The 21,588-nt window shown below is 40.2% G+C and overlaps 2 protein-coding genes across 4 annotated transcripts in view; both read left to right on the top strand.

Annotated features, from left to right (window-relative positions):
- LOC118768579 overlaps window positions 1–10,928 on the top strand; it is a 102,316-nt gene extending 91,388 nt beyond the window's left edge. For both annotated transcript variants that reach the window (XM_036515354.1, XM_036515353.1), the window contains 2 exons: window positions 10,321–10,481; window positions 10,768–10,928. In XM_036515354.1, the coding sequence (XP_036371247.1) occupies window positions 10,321–10,481; window positions 10,768–10,823 (217 nt within the window). In that variant the 3' untranslated portion in view covers window positions 10,824–10,928. The remainder of the gene's footprint in view (window positions 1–10,320; window positions 10,482–10,767) is intronic.
- The window catches only part of LOC118768581, an 84,779-nt gene that overhangs the window by 31,475 nt on the left and 31,716 nt on the right, over window positions 1–21,588 (top strand). Inside the window, exons 1-4 of one of the 2 annotated variants that reach the window (XM_036515358.1) lie at window positions 3,034–3,087; window positions 4,615–4,959; window positions 5,670–5,848; window positions 8,169–8,332. In XM_036515358.1, coding sequence (XP_036371251.1) covers window positions 4,632–4,959; window positions 5,670–5,848; window positions 8,169–8,327 — 666 coding nt within the window. In that variant the 5' untranslated portion in view covers window positions 3,034–3,087; window positions 4,615–4,631 and the 3' untranslated portion in view covers window positions 8,328–8,332. Of the gene's footprint in view, window positions 1–3,033; window positions 3,088–4,614; window positions 4,960–5,669; window positions 5,849–8,168; window positions 8,333–21,588 lie in introns of those variants that run through there. The other variant, XM_036515359.1, reaches the window with a different exon arrangement.

The following is a 21,588-nucleotide window of genomic DNA, read 5'->3' as shown; positions in this document are numbered from 1 at the left end:
CTGACCATCACTGGTGATCCACAAAAGTCACGTTTTACCTGTTAATAAAGAATCCATATAAATATTGTATCCAATATCGGTCTTTTGAGTTGTGATTCTCTTTCTCTCATTCCAGCTGTTGTTGTTGTTCATATTCACCCAATCCAGCTGACCATCACTGGTGATCCACATAAGTCACATTTTACCTGTTAATAAAGAATCCATATAAATATTGTATCCCAAATCGGTCTTTTGAGTTGTGATTCTCTTTCTCTCATTCCAGCTGTTGTTGTTGTTCATATTCACCCAATCCAGCTGACCATCACTGGTGATCCACAAAATCACGTTTTACCTGTTAATAAAGAATCCATATAAATATTGTATCCAATATCGGTCTTTTGAGTTGTGATTCTCTTTCTCTCTTTCTGAGAGCTGTTGTTGTTGTTCCAGTTCACGACTGTCCAGACAATATGTAGAAGAGATGTGTGTGTATGTGTGTGTGCGAGCGTGCGCGTATACACGTGCATGCGCGCCCATGCGTACGTGCGTGTGTTGCGCGTGAGTGTAGATATCTGCGGTTTTGTCTCTGTGATGTTGGGGAAAGCTGGCAGAAAAGTTAGCAAGCCGGGCGAAATGCTTAGCAGTATTTCGGCTGCCGCTACGTTCTGAGTTCAAATTCCGCCGAGGTCGACCTTGCCTTTCATCATTTACGCACTTGGGTCGATATAATCGACTTAATTCGTTTGTCTGTCCTTGTTTGTCCCCTCTGTGTTTAGCCCCTTGTGGGTAGTAGAGAAATAGGTATTTCGTCTGCTGCTACGTTCTGAGTTCAAATTCCGCCGAGGCCCACTCTGCCTTTTATTCTTTCAGGGTCGATAAATTAAGTACAAGTTACGCACTGGGGTCGATATAATCGACATAATCCGTTTTTCTGTCCTTGTTTGTCCCTTCTGTGTTTAATCCCTTGTGGGTAGTAAAGAAAGACGATGTGGGGGAAAGCTTTCAGCAAATCAAAGAGATCAGAACAATGATACTAATTATACAAAGGAAAGTGAAAAAAATATACGCGTTTCGTCGAAACAGTCTTTCGGTTGGTCGCTTTAGTTTCATCAGTGGCGTGTTAAAGGGTGTTACTCTTCTGATTTCTTGACCGACGTTTCACTTTGATCTCTCTCCAGCTTCCATTCTTGTGTTACAGAACAAACGTGGCAGCTCTACTGGAAGTGTGCACTAAGGGAAAATAGGGATCAGTGAAAATGCTTCTCTAATCTGAATGTGTGTCAGGGGCTGAAATTCTTTGCAGGCTTTCAATACAATTAAGGAACAGCGCTCTACTGCGTAGAAGTATTTACGAGAAGAGCGAGAAGTTTTAAATGTCCGGACAAGCGTGAAATACGAGGAGTGATAAGGACACCCATTAACCGTCACCGGTGACGTGGAGATTCAACAATTTACAGAAATGCTTCTGGCGAACCAACGATTGCCCATTGATGAGATGGCTTATTCTCTGCAAATTAGTATGGTTCTGCATCCGCGACAAACTTCGGTTCTGCGGAGTTAGTGCGAGAAGGGCGCCAAGAGAGCTTTTCGATGTGAATAAGCACAATCGTGTGGATTTTTGTCAATTCTAACTCGAACGCTTCAGCGATGAAGTTAAAGTTGTTTTGAGGGAGTGTAGACACGATTGATGAAATCGGGGCCCATAACTTTGAGCCAGAATCCGAAAGATTTAGTATGAAGCGGAAACGATACGAATCACCAGTGGAAAAGAAATTCAAGATTCAACCTTCGGCAGAAAAATGTGATGCTAAGCGTTTGGGGGGATGCAAAAGGGTCTATATTGCAACATTGTCCCTTAAAAGGGGTCTACAGTGTAATGTTGGTTAACAAAGGGAAACCAGCAATTCGTAACAAACGCCGATGTCTATTATTGTAAGACAATGCACGCCCACATTCAGCCACCCACACATAGATAGTAGATAGATAGATAGATAGATAGATAGATAGAGAGATAGATAGATAGATAGATAGGTAGAAAGATAGATAGTACATAGATTGATAAGTCAATAGATAGATAGATAGATAGATAGATAGATAGATAGATAGATAGGTAGATAGATAGATAGATAGATAGATAGATAGATAGATAGATAGATAGATTGATAAAGCAATAGATAGACAGATAGATAGATAGATAGATAGATAGATAGATAGATAGATAGATAGATAGATAGATTACCTTATAATAAAGCACCGTTAATTCCTAAGATACATGTAAAAACATGCAGAGTGAAACTGGTGAGAACTGTTCGTGTTATGCTTCGATGTCTGTAACTGTTTGCGTGTTTATTTGTCATGAAATGAAGAAAATTATCTATTAACACATCAACTATCAATGGTTGAAATTAAGAGTGTACACAGGTCAGGACTAGGTTCTTGTTCCATCATCCACGGTGATTGATTTCAATGATTTCCTATAATGAAAGTCTTCGGTATAGTGACCTCAATTGTTCTGCTTTTATATCTCCACTCACAGAAACACCAACATCACATCACGCTATCACCAGGTATTAAAACTACAACGTCACTATCACAAACAGCGCAACAGCCTTACTGCTAACATCGGAACGACGTCAGTAACCACACAGCCGTATTTTCTGCGAGCTTAGTGAAACGCATGTCTCTATAGAAGGCCCTTTTATTCTTCATAGCAATCAAAGCAGACATATTGGAAAATCTGGTTTATTTTTACTTCTGTGGATAAACAGTCAAATTAGTAAACAGTCTTGAACTGAGTTGATGGTTCTGCGTTTTGCTCATTTATGGACAGTCTATACGGGTTGATTATTTATGGACAGGTCTAAGTCTGTAAGTAATACTGATAAGAGAAATTAGGAGAGAAAGCAGTGGCCAGTACTGACGGTTACGAAGTGTTCAGACATCTGAAGACACAACTGTGGGTAATAGAGGGTAATATTGACGGTAGAAGACAGTTAGGGAAACAGTGAAAAAGTTGTGACATTCACGAACCATCCTTACAGGAAGTCCTTACAGGAAGTCCTTACAGAACCACCTGAAGTATACGCTCTCCGCCCTACCTCACTGAAAGTAAGTGTGCTTTCTATCACATTGCATTTTATGTGTTTGGGTACGTGTTATGGCTAGGATATATTGCAGTTAATATTAGAGTGTGTGTGTGACAACAGTTGAAATAAGGGTGATTGCGCATGCAAACGCCAATCTTGCGCTCTTTCAATTGTTGTATCGAGTAAACGCTCTCTCTCTCTCTCTCTCTCTCTCTCACACACACACTGTTTCCCTCGTTTCGTTCTCTCTCACAGCTAGCTAACTAGCTATATATATATATATATATGTGTGTGTCTATGTATGTATGTATGTATGTATGTATGTGTGTATATATATATATATATATATGTATGTATGTATGTATGATGTATGTATGTACGTATGTATGTATGTATATATATACATACATAAAAACAGACAGACAGACAGGCAGGCAAGCAGACAGACATATAGATAGATAGATAGATAGATAGATAGATAGATAGATAGATAGATAGATAGATAGATATATCTAAAGTGTGCGCTCTCCGCCCTATCTCACTGAAAGTAAGTGTTTTTCTATCACATTGCATTTTGTGTGTTCGGGTACGTGTTATGGCTAGGATATCTTTCTCTCTCTCACACACACACACTGTTTCCCTCCTTTCTTTCTCTCTCACAGCTAGCTAACTAGCTATATATATATATGTGTGTGTGTGTGTATGTATGTATGTATATATGTGTGTATATATGTATGTATGTATGTATGTATGTATGTATGTATGTATGTATGTATGTATGTATGTATGTATGTATGTATATATATACATACATACAGACAGACAGACAGACAGGCAGGCAAGCAGACAGACAGATAGATAGATAGATAGATAGATAGATAGATAGATAGATAGATAGATAGATAGATAGATAGATAGATGCAAAGGGCTTCCACATACTTTCCGGCTACCAGATTCCCTCTCTAGGCATTGGTTGGCCGGGCCAATACTAGAAGACACTTGCACAAGTAGCCGCTCAGTGGGATTGAACCGGGAAGCATGTGATTACCAAGCGAGCTCCTTAATCTTACAGCTGTGCCTGAACCTATATTCTATAGTCCCAGTTATTAATGGTCATGAATGAAGGCCCTAGAATTACTACCAATTCTTGAAAACCCTGGATATCTCAAACCAGGGCCCCGTAATACAACTTAAAATCTTCCCCGAATACAACTTAAAATCTTCCCCAGGACCTGCGTTTTTACCAATAACCGTAATTTATTTTAAATTTTTTATTCTAAATTATATGTTATTCCTTTTGCGTTTTCTCTTCCGAACAACCTTCCTCTCACACACAAACACTTTCCATCTTCTCATTGTATCTCTCTCTTCTTTTTCAGGATTTCTCTCTGTTACTCTCTAACTTTTTTCTTCTCTCCTTGTCTTTCTCTTCCCCGTTCTCTCTTTATTAAAATTCATTTTGTCTCATTGCTGAATCTCTTCATATTTCACCCCACCTCATTCCTTCTCTCTTTCATGCCATTTCTTTCCCGCTTCTGTCTAAGTTTAGCAATCATAGAGTCAAGAATGTTCCAGTCAGCTTTTACTCGTCCAGCTGCAATGGCAGTGCTGCTGTTAACCCTTACAACAATTCTGGTTGTTACCTCAGATCAGGAACTTGATGGCTACTACAAACGTTTGGGAACTGGTTATTCCTATGGTTATATTGGGACACCTCCAACAGAACAATTCTCCTCAACACGAAACCTCCTCGACTGCACCGCGCTCGCTCAGAGGAGCCAATCGCAATTTTTCACTTACAACAAAGTCAGCCATGCTTGTAAGAATTACTCACCGAAAAATATAATGACAGTCGTCAGCACGAATAACAAGAACGAGATTTCCTTCTATAGAAGTAAGTGAATCTTTTTTATTATTGCTGTTTTTCTTTTGTTCTTTTTTATTTTGCTTTTTGCGGTACCAGTTGAAGAGTGAGGTCAATGAAATCGACTTACTTTTCTCTCCAATAATTTGCTGGCCTTGTGCCAAAATTTGAAATCAATATTAATATTGTTGTTGTGTTTTGTTTGTTTGTTTGTTGAGCGAAGCGGTCTTCGTCTCAGTAGTGGGAGAAGTCCGAAACGTGGTCCTTTGCTATTCGTAAGATAACACTTCCAATCACTTAAGATCAGAAGCCATGAGAGCCACTGTCAGGTACTGCATCAGGGTATTTATTATTATTATCATTTTTATTATTATTATTATTAATATTATTATTATTATTATTATTATTATTATTATTATAATTATTATTATTGTTGTTATTGTTGTTGTTGTTGTTGTTGTTGTTGTTGTTATTATTATTATATGAAATCTCACAACTTATTTTGCTGGTTATGATGGAACGTGTCAGCTGTCCACAGCTTAGCAGACTAAGGTGACGCTTATTTACTGGCCATGCTTCAAGAACTCTGCAAAGAATTCTTACAGTTCCAAGCAATGCTTATTCTTTGAAGGTGTTCCACCTTCACACGTGCACCAATCTTTTTTAACCGTGTTGATAGCTAGGTGCTGATACCTCTATCATCATTATTATTACTATTGTTGTTATAATTATTATTTCAGATAGCAAATGGATCAAAGTATATGCCATATCAAAGGGAGCTGGTTCGAAAGTCTATAATTCATTCCTGAATATAGGACTTCCTTCAACCTGGAATGTGGACAAATGCAATGGTACCTTTTGTCCTAACTTCTTCCGACATCCTTTCCTAAATTTCTGGAACAATCTTCCAATTGATGAGGTATGTATGTTTATGCATGCACAAACGCGCGAGTGCGCAACACATCATTGTCTTCATAATCGTTATAATGATTAACCGGCTTTTAGATCAATTCAATTATGTTTGTAATATATTTGATTTCTAGAATTTATTTATTAGGTTGACGAAGTAGTGTTGTAAGGAATTTTTTTTTCCTTTTTTTTCCCATTTACTACCCACAAGGGGCTAAACACAGAGGGGACAAACAAGGACAGACAAACGGATTAAGTCGATTACATTGACCCCGGTGCATAACTGGTACTTAATTTACTGACCCCGAAAGGATGAAAGGCAAAGTCGACCTCGGCGAAATTTGAACTCGGAACGTAACCACAGACGAAATACGTATTTCTTTATTACCCACAAGGGGCTAAACACCGAGAGGACAAACAAGGACCGACATAGGTATTAAGTCGATTACATCGACCCCAGTGCGTAACTGGTACTTAATTTATCGACCCCGAAAGAATGAAAGGCAAAGTCGACCTCGGCGGAATTTGAACTCACAACGTAACGCAGACGAAATACCGCTAAGCATTTCTCCCGGCGTGCTAACGTTTCTGCCAGCTCGCCGTTGTAAAGAATCTTATCTGCGGCAAACCGCAGTAATAAGAATATTTATCATGAACGAAAGACTCTCCCTTGTTGGAGAGATTGAAAAAGATAGATAGATAAATAGACAGACAGACAGACAGATAGATAGATAGATAGATAGATAGATAGATAGATAGATAGATAGATAGCTAGCTAGCTAGCTAGATAGATAGATAGATAGATAGATAGATAGGTAGATATGGTTTTTGTATTTGGTTATTCTTTATGTGAATTTGTGTGTTAAAGCACAGTTTATTGTATCTGGGGAGAGTCATTCTCTTTTTAGTGCCTTATTAGTTAACACACGCACCGGTTCGATTTCCACTCCTTTACTTATTTTTTCTAAAATTTCCGTTACGTCTTTCAAAAGTCATTGAGCCTGTCCGTTATCAGGGCTGCGTTCCTTCTGCTTGTTTGTGCGCATGTGCGTGCGTTAGTGTGCATGTGTATACACATACGTATGTATATATGCATACATGTATGTATGTGTGTATGCATATATGTGTATGCATGTATATATACATATATGTGTGTGTATGCATGTGTTACGTTTGTATGAATATATGCATGTGTGTACGTTTGTATTTATGTATGTATGTATGTATATATGTCAGGTCACTTTCGAGTGCTACTGGTAACATGTAACCCAGCACAGCCTGTTGCATAGTCGGGCCGTCTGCGACTAAACCGGCAACCCCACCAAGCTTGCTTTGTGAGGAGGGTGTTTATTGGACACCCTGCGGGATGAAAAACAAAACCCGTCAAAGGGCGGAGGTACTCTTGAGAGTCAATGGTCATCCAATAAATGTATTAAGGATGTATCATGCGCGGGGACATAGAAATAATCGGACTGAGTACCCGATCACGCGGTTAAACCATTGGGAATGAAGGACTTCTAGCCTTTGTTAAAGCATCCTTCTAGAAGGTAGCTCAGGTAACTGGGATAACTCCGAGGTCATACTGTATTGAAGGTTAAGTGATATATACCAGATAGTATCATGGTAGCATATGAGTGAAGTGAGATTAATTATATTATATGATTCATTTAGAGATAGCAAGATACGCCAAATCAGCAAATACAATAATTCATCAACAGATGCTTGCGTAGTATACTTAAAATTAGATGACCCGAACACACAAGCAATATGGAGCTATGGCAAAGAACAAATAAATTTTCGATTAGGGAGTAAATATTTAAGAAAAAGTGGTAGTAGATTCGTAGCACAATTATAAAAGACACACCAAATGTAGTGAAAAGTGGTTTACAGTGTAATCCGGATGGATATAGAAAGAAAGGTAGGCATAAGAACTCATGGCGTAGATCAACACAGAAGGAACTAGAGAAAGGGGGACATTCATGGCAGAATATAAGTACAGAAGTGAAAAATTATGCGACATGGAATTCAACACTAAGTGGCCTATACTCCGCGTTGGAGGGTTAAAGGCAGGAAAAAAAAAACATACGTATGGAGCGAGTGACCAATCAAAGTCATCAATTTCGCATGTTAAACAGATTAATTTCGGTCAAGAGAATTATGAAGTAAAAATGAGAGTGGACATTAAGCTAACAGTGAAAGAAATACGTATTGAATTACCTCGATCTATTTAACTTGATCCACTTATTTTTATTATGTGTGTATGTGCGTGCGTGTGTGGTTGTAAGCGTATATGGTTGTAAGTGTGTGCTACATGCTCATTTATTTTACAGGTGAAACTGGTGATTTATAAAAACAAAACAGATGTGGTAACTATAATATTTGATGGACGAAATACAAACCTTCAAAGCTGGTTCTCTCACGAAAAGTTGAAAACTTCACCGTGGAACGACCTAGCTTCAGCCACCGGAGTTCAATTCTCAATTGAGTGATATCGGTATGCTAATATATATTTCATCTTCTTTTATTTTGTTTTGTAGAGACCTATAGTGTTAAAAAAAAGTCACTTTCCGTACGCTAGAGATAAATTTTAACACTATACATTTCGACGCGACACTTTCTGGGGATGAACAACGCATCTCTAGGCTTTCAACATTATATCTTCATTTATTATAACATACAGAATGCAAATTTGAAATAATACTGCTTCCGCCCGTAATAATGAAATATATTCTGCCTATTGACTAACAGCAACGCTGGTGATTTATTAATCACTGTTTTTCTATACCGAGGCTAAATAGGTCTGCGCATGCGGATGTCAATGACTACTTTCTATTGATGTTTTGAAAGAAACAGGAATACGTACAGCGGGAAGACCGAAAATGTCTTGAAAGTCATAACATGCCGGCGGGAAATAATATTACTAGGTGAGACGAGCTGACACTGAATCAGCTTCGCTGACTGACAGGTGACGGTCGTTTAGAGAATGCGCGGGCTAAAACAACGCGCCTTCACTACTCAGTTAAGGTGAGACAGTGTCACGTGACAACTTGCTGCTGCTTCCTGCTGGAGCCTCGCGGTAGGTATTTAAAGGGAGAATTTTGACAAGTCTGTCAGTCACCGGCTGACACTCGCTGACGATACATCGAAGAAGCCCGGGAACAGAAGAAAGAAGACATGCACCCAACACCAGAGCTGAAGACATTCCCGAAAGGGCGGGGGGCTCCCGCCACGTCAAAACGGTAGAGGAGTAGGGGCCGAAACCGGACGTGGTTCCTCCTGATGATGTCTTGAGCTAACTGGATCCTACATAGGAGGTGTTGTGGTATCAGACCGCGAAACACGGTTGTAATTCCTCCTAGCAATTCCACCGCCGCTGAAAAAGGTTATTTCTCTATTGCTAATATATTTCCGTATTTTTAACAACACACTTTTAAATTAAATGTTTTCCCGTGACAAACAGCTCAGTTTCCTGGATTTCACATCAAGAAGCATGTTTCAAAGTGGTAAACACGAAAATATATTTACACCTTAATGTGCTCATTTACTTGTTTCAGTCATTTGACTGTGGCCAAGCTGGAGCACTGCCTTTAGTCGAGCAAATCGACACAGGACTTATTTTTTGCAAGCCTAATACTTATTCTATCGGTCTCTTTTGCCGAACCGCTAAGTTACGGTTGTCAAGAGATGTTGGGGCGACAAACACACACACACACACACACACACACACACACACACAAACACACACACACACACACGCACACATATATATATATATATATACATATATACGACGGGCTTCTTTCAGTTTCCGTCTACCAAATCCACTCACAAGGCTTTTGTCGGCCCGAGGTTAGAGTAAAAACACTTGCCCAAGGTGCTACGCAGTAGGACTGAACCCGGAAGGATGTTGTTGGTAAGCAAGCTACTTACCACACAGCCACTTTACCATAATTATATATATTTGTATGCGTTGGGTTTAGATATTTTTATGTTCCGTTATATTATTTATTTTGACTAGAATTCATTCTATATTTATTTAGCGCTTTGATAAGATGTTTAATACAGGAAAATGTTATCGCTCGTATATTTGTGGCCGTTTGTGGATTTATTTATTTTTGTACCAAAGTGTTTGCCTCGTGTGTAATTTCGCCTTTGTTGGTGTATTGACATTTGCGCATTTCTGCGTGTTTGTGTGAGCATGTGTGTGTGTGTATGTGTGTGTGTGTGTGTATGTGTGTGTGTGTGTGCGCGTACGTGTGTGCGTGTGTGCGTGTTTCAGTGCATATATGTGTTTTTATGTGTGTGAGTGTTTAAACCCACAACTTTATGTGTATACACATTTAGTATGATACACAGATGGCTATTTTTAATTAAACACTGACTAATTCAATTGCGTGTAGCGGACATACTAGTCTATTTAATAGATGTTTAGATTTTCATATTCTGAAACCCAAACAAGTTTTTTTTTCTTTTTCTCCTTAGACATGTACGTCGCTTCTATATAACATTACATGGTTTTTGTGAAGGGGACAGAGGCTGGTTGACCATCAATGAGGGACCACTTGACTGTCAGTACGAAAAGTCAGATCACTACCCTTCAATTCGTTATTCTGATACAAAATCGAAAGTCATATGGAACAACAGTAAGTGATATTGAATCTTCTGCGTGTGTGTGTGTGTGTGTGTGTGTGTGTGCGTGTGTGTGTGTGTGTGTGTGTGGTGTGTGTCTTACTGTGAGTAGTAGTACTAAATGTTAATTTTGTACTTATTGTTCAGGAACCAATAAGCTTGATTGAGCTGATTTATGAAAAAGCATTCTGACCGAGAATCGACTGCTATTTCTAGTAATTCGAATGACCACGTATAAAGGCTTCCCATGATATATTTGAATGTCTTTTTGTTGTTGATGTCGTTATTTGTTACTTGCAGGTTATGCATTAGCAGACTCCATGGCCATATTCATCCGCCTGAGGCAGCAGAACTAACCCAGCACTTGATATCCATTGATACTATTGATGTTGTTAACGTCCATCCAATCCAGTTGACCACCACTGGTGATCCACATAAGTCACGTTTTACCTTTTAATAAAGAATCCACACAAATATTCCATCCAACATCGGTCTTTTGAGTTGTGATTCTCTTTCTCTCATTCCAGCTGTTGTTGTTGTTAACATTCACCCAATCCAGCTGACCACCACTGGTGATGCACATAAGTCACGTTTTACCTGTTAATAAAGAATCCATCTAAATATTGTATCCAACATCGGTCTTTTGAGTTGCGATTCTTTTTCTCTCTTTCTGAGAGCTGTTGTTGTTGTTCCAGTTCACGACTGTCCTGACTATATGTAAAAGAGATGTGTGTGTATGTGTGTGTGTGCGAGCGTGCGCGTATACACGTGCATGCGCGCACAGGCGTACCTGCATGCGTTGTGCGTGTGTGTAGATATCTGCGGTTTTATCTCTGTGATGTTGGAGAAAACTGGCAGAAACGTTAGCACGCCGGGTGAAATGCTTAGCAGTATTTCGTTTGCTGCTACTTTCTGAGTTCAAATTCCGCCGCGGTCGACCTTACCTTTCATCATTTCGGGGTCGATTAAATAAGTATCAATTACGCACTTGGGTCGATATAATCGACTTAATCCGTTTGTCTGTCCTTGTTTGTCCCCTCTGTGTTTAGCCCCTTGTGGGTAGTAAAGAAATAGGTATTTCGTCTGCGCTACGTTCTGAGTTCAAATTCCGCCGAGTCCCACTTTGTCTTTCATCCTTTCAGGGTCGATAAATTAAGTACCAGTTTCGCACTGGGGTCGATATTATCGACTTAATCCGTTTGTCTGTCCTTGTTTGTCCCCTCTGTGTTTAGCCCCTTGTGGGTAATAAAAAAATAGATATTTCGTCTGCGCTACTTTCTGAGTTCAAATTCCGCCGAGGTCGACTTTACTTTTCATCCTTTCGGGGTCGATTAAATAAGTACCAGTAACGCAATGTGGTCGATATAATCGACTTCATCCGTTTGTCTGTCTTTGTTTGTCCCTTCTGTGTTTAACCCCTTGTGGGTAGTAAAGAAAGAGGATATGGGGGAAGGCTTTCAGCAAATCAAAGAGATCAGAACAATGATACTAATTATACAAAGGAAAGTGAAACAATATCCGGCGTTTCCCCTAAACAGTCTTTCGGTTGGTCGCTCTAGCTTCATCAGTGGCGTGTTAAAGGGTGGTACTCTTCTGATTTCGTGACCGACGTTTCACTTTGATCTCTCAACAGTTTCCATTCTTGTGTTACAGAACAAACGTGGCAGCTCTACTGGAAGTGTGCACCAAGGGAAAATAGTGATCAGTGAAACTGCTTCTCTAATCTGAATGTGTGTCAGCGGCTGAAATTCTTCGCAGGCTTTCAATACAATTAAGGAACAGCGCTCTACTGCGTAGAAGTATTTACGAGAATAGCGAGAAGTTTTAAATGGCCGGACAAGCGTGAAATACGGGGAGTGATAAGGACACCCATTAACCGTCTCCGGTGACGTGGAGATTCAACAATCTACAGAAATGCTTCTGGCGAACCAACGATTGCCCATTAATGAGATGGCTTATTCTCTGCAAATTATTATCGTTCTGCATCCGCGACAAGCTTCGGTTCTGCGGAGTTAGTACGAGAAGGGCGCCAAGAGAGCTTTTCGATGTGTATTAGCGCAATCGTGTGGATTTTTGTCAATTCTAACTCGAACGCTTCAGCGATGAAGTTAAAGTTGTTTTGAGTGAGAGTAGACACGATTGATGAAATCGGGGCACATAACTTTGAGCCAGAATCGAAAAGGTTTAGTATGAAGCGGAAACGAAACGAATCACCAGTGGAAAAGAAATTCAAGATTCAACCTTCGGCAGAAAAATGTAATGCTAAGCGTTTTGGGGGATGCAAAAGGTTCTTTATTGCAACATTGTCCCTTAAAAGGGGTCTACAGTGAAATGTTGGTTAACAAAGGGAAGCCAGCAATTCGTAACTAACGCCGATGTCTATTGTTGTAAGACAATGCACGCCCATAATCAGCCACCCACACATAGATAGTAGATAGATAGATAGATAGATAGATAGATATATTGATAGATAGATAGATAGATAGATAGATAGAGAGATAGATAGATAGATTGATTGATAAAGCAATAGATAGATAGATAGATAGATAGATAGATAGATAGATAGATAGATAGATAGATAGATAGATTACCTTATAACAAAGCACCGTTAATTCCTAAGATACATGTAAAAACATGCAGAGTGAAACTGGTGAGAACTGTTCGTGTTATGCTTCGATGTCTGTAACTGTTTGCGTGTTTATTTGTCATGAAATGAAGAAAATTATCTATTAACACATCAACTATCAATGGTTGAAATTAAGAGTGTACACAGGTCAGGACTAGGTTCTTGTTCCATCATCCACGGTGATTGATTTCAATGATTTCCTATAATGAAAGTCTTCGGTATAGCGACCACAATTGTTCTGCTTTTATATCTCCACTCACAGAAACACCAACATCACATCACGCTATCACCAGGTATTAAAACTACAACGTCACTATCACAAACAGCGCAACAGCCTTACTGCTAACATCGGAACGACGTCAGTAACCACACCGCCGTATTTTCTGCGAGCTTAGTGAAACGCATGTCTCTATTGAAGGCCCTTTTATTCTTCTTAGCATTCAAAGGGTACATATTGGAAAATCTGGTGTATTTTTACTTCTGTGGATAAACAGTCAAATTAGTAAACAGTCTTGAACTGAGTTGATGGTTCTGCGTTTTGCTCATTTATGGACAGTCTATACGGGTTGATTATTTATGGACAGGTCTAAGTCTGTAAGTAATACTGATAAGAGAAATTAGGAGAGAAAGCAGTGGCCAGTACTGACGGTTACGAAGTGTTCAGACATCTGAAGACACAACTGTGGGTAATAGAGGGTAATATTGACGGGAGAAGACAGTAAGGGAAACAGTGATAAAGGTGTGACATTCACGAACCATCCTTACAAGAAGTCCTTACAGAACCACCTGAAGTATACGCTCTCCGCCCTACCTCACTGAAAGTAAGTGTGCTTTCTATCACATTGCATTTTATGTGTTTGGGTATGTGTTATGGCTAGGATATGTTGGAGTTAATATTAGAGTGTGTGGGTGTGTGACAACAGTTGAAATAAGGGTGATTGCGCATGCAAACGCCAATCTTGCGCTCTTTCAATTGTTGTATCGAGTAAACGCTCTCTCTCTCTCTCTCTCACACACACACACACACTGTTTCCCTCCCCTTCTTGTCTCTCACAGCTAGCTAACTAGCTAAATATATATATACATATGTATGTATGTATGTATATATACATACATACATACAGAAAGACAGACAGACAGATAGATAGACAGACAGGCAGGCAGACAGATAGGCAGGCAAGCAGACAGACAGATAGATAGATAGTTAGATAGATAGATAGATAGAGAGATAGAGAGATAGATAGATAGATAGATAGATAGATAGATAGATAGATAGATAGATAGATAGATAGATAGATAGATGCAAAGGGCTTCCACATACTTTCCGGCTACCAGATTCCGTCTCTAGGCATTGGTTGGCCGGGCCAATACTAGAAGACACTTGCCCAAATAGCCGCTCAGTAGGATTGAACCGGGAAGCATGTGATTACCAAGCGATCTCCTTAATCTTACAGCTGTGCCTGCGCCTATATTCTGTGGTCCCTGTTATTAATGGTCATGAATGAAGGCCCTAGAATTACTACCAACTGGAAAAGCCTCGTCTGGTCTGAACAGATCTATGCTCAGTTGCCAGTATCACTTGTATATTGTTCCTATGCTGTTTGAGTTTTTAGGTTCTTTCTCTCCGCTGTGTTGTCCGGTTTTACCCCTCTAGTACAGAGAGTTCGATTTAACCCAAGCCTGGTTCTTGTGGCATGGAGGACAGGTTGTTACCCAAGCCGTGTGTCCCTGCTCTCTGCATCATTGATGGATCCAAAAGAACAGCAAGGAACGTTGCAGTCTCCTATCAGCGTCGTCGTAGGAGTTGCAAGAGTGAAGCATTGAACTGATTCAGGGTCTAATATAGCGGAACATAAAAATATTTACACCCAACACATGCAAATAAATAAAATTATGGTAAAGTGGCTGTGTGGTAAGTAGCTTGCTTACCAACCACATGCTTCCGGGTTCAGTCCTACTGCGTAGCACCTTGGGCAAGTGTCTTCTACTATAGCCTCGGGCCGACCAAAGCCTTGTGAGTGGATTTGGTAGACGGAAACTGAAAGAAGCCCGTCGTATATATGTATATATATATATATTTGTGAAGGTGTGTGTGTGTGTGTATGTGTATGTTTGTGTGTGTGTGTTTGTGTGTGTGTGTGTGTGTGTTTGTGTGTGTGTGTGTATGTGTGTGTGTGTATGTGTGTGTTAGTGTGTGTGTGTGTGTGTGTTTGTCGCCCCAACATCCCTTGACAACCGTAACTTAGCGGTTCGGCAAAAGAACCCGATCGAATAAGTACTACGCTTACAATAAATAAATCCTGGGTTCGATTTGCTCGACTAAAGGCAGTGCTCCATCTTGGCCACAATCAAATGACTGAAATAAGTAAAAGAGCACATTAAGGTGAAAATATATTTTCGTGTTTCCCACTTTGAAACATGCTTCTTGATGTGAAATCCAGGAAACTGAGCTGTTTGTCACGGGAAAACATTTAATTTAAAAGTGTGTTGTTAAAAATACGGAAATATATTAGCAATAGAGAAATAACCTTTTTCAGCGGCGGTGGAATTGCTAGGAGGAATTACAACCGTGTTTCGTGGTCTGATACCACAACACCTCCTATGTAGGATCCATTAGCTCAAGACATCATCAGGAGGAACCACGTTCTGTTTCGGCCCCTACTCCGCTACCGCTTTGACGTGACGGGATGCCCCCGCCCTCTCGGGGATGTCTTCAGCTCTGGTGTTGTGTGCATGTCTTCTTTCATCTGTTCCCTGGCCTCTTCGATGTTTCGTCAGCGAGTGTCAGCCGGTGACTGTGATTTTTTATTACGCACTAAGGGCTACATAGAGGGGACGCTACAAACATTGGGGACATAGAACATCACAATTACATAGTTACGGGTAAAATGAATCAATGAAAATGATATATGAAAGTGGTGCTAACGGCCCCATCCGCTAGCATCACTTACCTGTACTTCAGTCTTGCTCAGCCCTAATAAAATATGTCTTCACCTCTATCCTTCTCTCAAATCTCTCTTCCAATTCTTTTATCTCTTCCTCCATATCCACTTCAATTATTCCCCAGTTCATCCTTTCGCACCTTTCCATAAACTCATCTAATTGTTCCTTTGGAATTACTGCACAACTTTTCCCTCCCCCATCACACCATTGGTAGTCCGTCATTGTCTCTTTTATCTCCTCATTTCCTGCAATACATAAAACGTTGGGCCTGGGTTCTTTTTTAGTGTCTTGACTGTGTGTATCTTTTTTCTGTTTTCTTGTTGGTGGGGAGTGGGTGGGTTCACTGTCTGCAGGGGAAGGGTGGGACTGAGAGGGTGAGGGTGGTTTTGGGGTGGATTGGGGTTCCGTACTGTTTGCTTTTCTCCTTCTTCTCTTTCTTCTTTTGCTTCCTTCTTCCCACTCTTGCTGGATCTCCTCTTCTTCTGTATGGTTCTCTTCTTCTTTCGTTTCTTCCTCTTTTGGGGTTCCGCAACGATTTCCTTTTCCTTTGGTGGGGGAGGGCAGTTGGCTCTTATGTGGCCTCTCTGACCACACTTATAACAGCGCGGGGCCCTGCCCTCCACCCACACTCTCATGATGATGTTTCCCATTCTTATATCTTCTGTTAATCCTTCTAGCGTTTTGATCTCCGCCTGTACGTTCATGTCCAGGGTAGCACCCCTCCAGCCTTCATATTTTATGGTGGCATGGAGGATGTCTACCTTTTCTTCATTTCCTTTAACCACAGCTGCTGCTATATATTCTCCCTCTAGGTGTGGGATAATTCCCTCCACCCTAATTCTCGTAGTTCTCCTGTTTAGGTACGAAAGGTAGTAGGTACACCTTCTCCGTTCTTACTGCCTTGGCTGCCATTTTTCTTGCGACACTCTCGCTCCTATATTGCACCGTCGCTGTACCGTATTCCATTCCTCTTGTCAAATAAACAATTTCCCTCTCTGTCTGTTTTAGCCCCTCTTCAATAATTTCCATGCTTACTATCTTACATTCTATATTTGAGGGTCCTGCGTTCGAACCACTCCCCACGCTTTGTTGGTGGTGACAGTTCGACTTCACCGTCTTCGTCTTTCATAAATTCCTGGAAACCTGGCAGTTTAACCAGGTCTATCCCCTTTTCTTCCGACTTCTTCTTCGTTACTCCTGCATACGTATTTTCAAGCTTCTTATCCATTCTTTCACTGCTCTTTCTAGTTCCTCCTCAGACGTTGACAATTCCGACAAACTTTCAAACAAATTTCTTCCTGCCATCTCTCCCGTTAGGGAGGGGCAGTCCCTTTTTTATCGTTGTCTGTCTCAACACAGACAGACAACGATAAAAAAAAACCTCAAACCGAAACGTTCAACAACAACAACAAATTCGACGCTCAACGAACAGTCAGCAGCTCGCAAAAAACCAACCACTCCAAACCGGTGTCAGCCGTTGAATGACAGACTTGTCAAAATTCTCCCTTTAAATAACTGACCCCGAGGCTCCAGCAGGAAGCAGCAGAAAGTTGTCACGTGACACTGTCTCACCTTAACTGACTAGTGAATGTGCGTAGTTTTAGCCCGCGCATTCTCTAAATGAGCGTCACCTGTCAGTCAGCGAAGCTGATTCAGTGTCAGCTCGTCTCACCTAGTGATATTATTTCCCGTCGGCACGTTATGACTTTCAAGACATTTTCGGTCTTCCCGCTGTACGTATTCCTGTTTCTTTCAAAACATCAATATGAAGTAGTCATTGACAACCGCATGCGCAGACCTATTTAGCCTCGGTATAGAAAAACAGTGATTAACAAATCACCAGCGTTGCTGTTAGTCAAGAGGCAGGATGTATTTCATTATTACGGGCGGAAGCAGTATTAGTTCAAAATTGCATTCTGTATATTATAATAAATGAAGATATAATGTTGAAAGCCTGGAGATGCGTTGTTCATCCCCAGAAAGTGTCGCGTCGAAATGTATAGTGTTAAAATTTATCTATAGCGTACGCAAAGTGACTTTTTTTAACACTATAGGTCTCTACATAACAAAATAAAAGATGATGAAAAATATATTTGCATACCTAAATCCCTCAATTGAGAATTGAACTCCGGTGGCTGAAGCTAGGTTGTTCCACGGTGAATTTTTCAACTTTTCGTGAGAGAACCAGCTTTGAAGGGTTGTATTTCGTCCATCAAATATTATAGTTACCACATCTGTATGGTTTTTATAAATCACCAGTTTCACCTGTAAAATAAATGAGCATGTAGCACACACATACCACCACATACGCTTACGACCACACACGCACGCACATACACACATAATAAAAAGAAATGGCTCAAGTTAAATAGATCGAGGTAATTCAATATGTATTTCCTTCACTGTTAGCTTAATGTCCACTCTCATTTTTCCTTCGTAATTCTCCTGACCGAAATTAATCTGTTTAACATGCGAAATTAATGACTTTGATTGGTCACTCGCTCCATACGTATGTTTTTTTTCCTGCCTTTAACCCTCCAACGCGGAGTATAGGCCACTTAGAGTTGAATTCCATGTCGCATAATTTTTCACTTCTGTACTTATACTCTTCTATGAATGTCCCCCTTTCTCTAGTTCCTTCTGTGTTGATCTACGCCATGAGATCTTAGGCCTACCTTTCTTTCTATACCTATCCGGATTACACTGTAAAGCACTTTTCGCTATATTTGGTGTCTGTCTTTATGTATGTAAGTACATACATACATACATACATACATACATACATACATACATACATACATACATACATATATAAATATATATATATATATACACACATACGTACATACATACATATATATATATATATATATATATATATATATATATATATATATATATATAGCTGTGAGAGAGAAGAAGGGGAGGGAAACAGTGTGTGTGTGTGTGTGAAAGAGAGAGAGAGAGAGAGAGAGAGCGTTTACTCGATACAAACATTGGAAGAGCGCAAGATTGGCGTTTGCACGCAGAATCATCCTTATTTCAACTGTTGTCACACACACACACACTCTAATATTAACTGCAACATATCTTAGCCATAACACGTACCCGAACACACAAAATGCAATGTGATAGAAAGCACACTTACTTTCAGTGAGGTAGGGCGGAGAGCGCACACTTCAGGTGGTTCTGTAAGGACTTCTTGTTAGGATGGTTCGTGAATGTCACAACTTTTTCACTGTTTCCCTTACTGTCTTCTACCGTCAATATTACCCTCTATTACCCACAGTTGTGTCTTCAGATGTCTGAACACTTCGTAACTGTCAGTACTGGCCACTGCTTTCTCTCCTAATTTCTCTGATCAGTATTACTTACAGACTTAGGCCAGTCCATAAATAATCAAACCGTATAGACTGTCCATAAATGAGCAAAAGACAGAACCATCAACTCAGTTCAAGACTGTTTACTAATATGACTGTTTCTCCACAGAAGTGAAAATAAACCAGATTTTCCAATATGTCTCCTTTGATTGCTATGAAGAATAAAAGGGCCTTCAATAGAGACATGCGTTTCACTAAGATCGCAGAAAATACGGCTGTGTGGTTACTGACGTCGTTCCGATGTTAGCAGTAAGGCTGTTGCGGTGTTTGTGATAGTGACGTTGTAGTTTTAATACCTGGTGATAGCGTGATGTGATGTTGGTATTTCTGTGAGTGGAGATATAAAAGCAGAACAATTGAGGTCGCTATACCGAAGACTTTCATTATAGGAAATCATTGAAATCAATCACCGTGGATGATGGAACAAGAACCTAGTCCTGACCTGTGTACACTCTTAATTTCAACCATTGATAGTTGATGTGTTAATAGATAATTTTCTTCATTTCATTACAAATAAACACGCAAACAGTTACAGACATCGAAGCATAACACGAACAGTTCACACCAGTTTCACTCTGCATGTTTTTACATGTATCTTAGGAATTAACGGTGCTTTATTATAAGGTAATCTAACTATCTATCAATCTATTGCTTTATCAATCTATCTATCTCTCTATCTATCTATCTATCTATCTATCTATCTATCTATCTATCTATCTATCTATCTATCTATCTATCTATGTGTGGGTGGCTGAATATGGGCGTGATTTGTCTTACAATAATAGACATCGGCGTTTGTTACGAATTGCTGGTTTCCCTTTGTTAACCAACATTTCTAAGGGACAATGTTGCAATATAGACCCTTTTGCATCCCCAAAACGCTTACCATCACGTTTTTCTGCCGAAGGTTGAATCTTGAATTTCGTTTCCACTGGTGATTCGTGTCGTTTCCGCTTCATACTAAACCTTTTGGATTCTGGCTCAAAGTTATGGGCCCCGATTTCATCAATCGTGTCTACGCTCCCTCAAAACAACTTTAGTTTCATCGCTGAAGCTTTCGAGTTAGAATTGACAAAGATTCACACGATTGCGTTTATTCACATCGAAAAGCTCTCTTGGCGCCCTTCTCGCACTAACTCTGCAGAACCGAAGCTTGTCGCGGATGCAGAACGATAATAATTTGCAGAGAATAAGCCATCTCATTAATGGGCAATCGTTGGTTCGCCAGAAGCATTTCTGTAAATTGTTAAATCTCCACGTCACCGGTGACGGTTAATGGGTGTCCTTATCACTGCTCGTATTTCACGCTTGTCCGGCCATTTAAAACTTCTCGCTCTTCTCGTAAATACTTCTACGCAGTAGAGCGCTGTTCCTTAATTGTATTGAAAGCCTGCGAAGAATTGCAGCCCCTGACACATATTCAGATTAGAGAAGCAGTTTAACTGATCCATATTTTCCCTTGGTGCACACTTCCAGGTGAGCTGCCACGTTTGTTCTGTAACACGAGAATGGAAACTGGAGAGAGATCAAAGTGAAACGTCGGTCACGAAATCAGAAGCGTACCACACTTTAACACGCCACTGATGAAGCTAGAGCGACCAACCGAAAGACTGTTTCGGCGAAACGCCGGATATTTTTTCACTTTCCTTTATATCATTGTTCTGATCTATTTGATCTGCTGAAAGCTTTCCCCCACATCCTCTTTCTTTACTACCCACAAGTGGTTAAACACAGAAGGGACAAACAAGGACATACAAACGGATTAAGTCGGTTATATCGACCCCAGTGCGTAATTGATACTTATTTAATCGACCCCGAACGGATGAAAGGTAAAGTCGACCTCAGCGGAATTTGAACTCAGAAAGTAGCGCAGACGACATATCTATTTTTTTATTACCCACAAGGGGATAAACACAGAGGGGACAAACAAGGACAGACAAACGGTTTAAGTCGATCATATCGACCCCAGTGCGTAACTGGTACTTAATTTATCGACCCTGAAAGGATGAAAGGCAAAGTGGGCCTCGGCGGAATATGAACCCAGCACGTAGCAGCAGACGAAATACCTGGGCTAAACACAGAGGAGACAAACAAGGACAGACAAACGGATTATATCGACAAAGTCGATTATATCGACCCCAGTGCGTAATTGATACTTATTTAATCGACCCC

This window comes from Octopus sinensis, linkage group LG30 (assembly GCF_006345805.1).
Source record: "Octopus sinensis linkage group LG30, ASM634580v1, whole genome shotgun sequence".
NCBI classification, from domain to species: Eukaryota; Metazoa; Mollusca; class Cephalopoda; order Octopoda; family Octopodidae; genus Octopus; species Octopus sinensis.
Note: the sequence above shows the minus strand (reverse complement) of the source record. Positions and strands in the feature narration are given on the sequence as shown.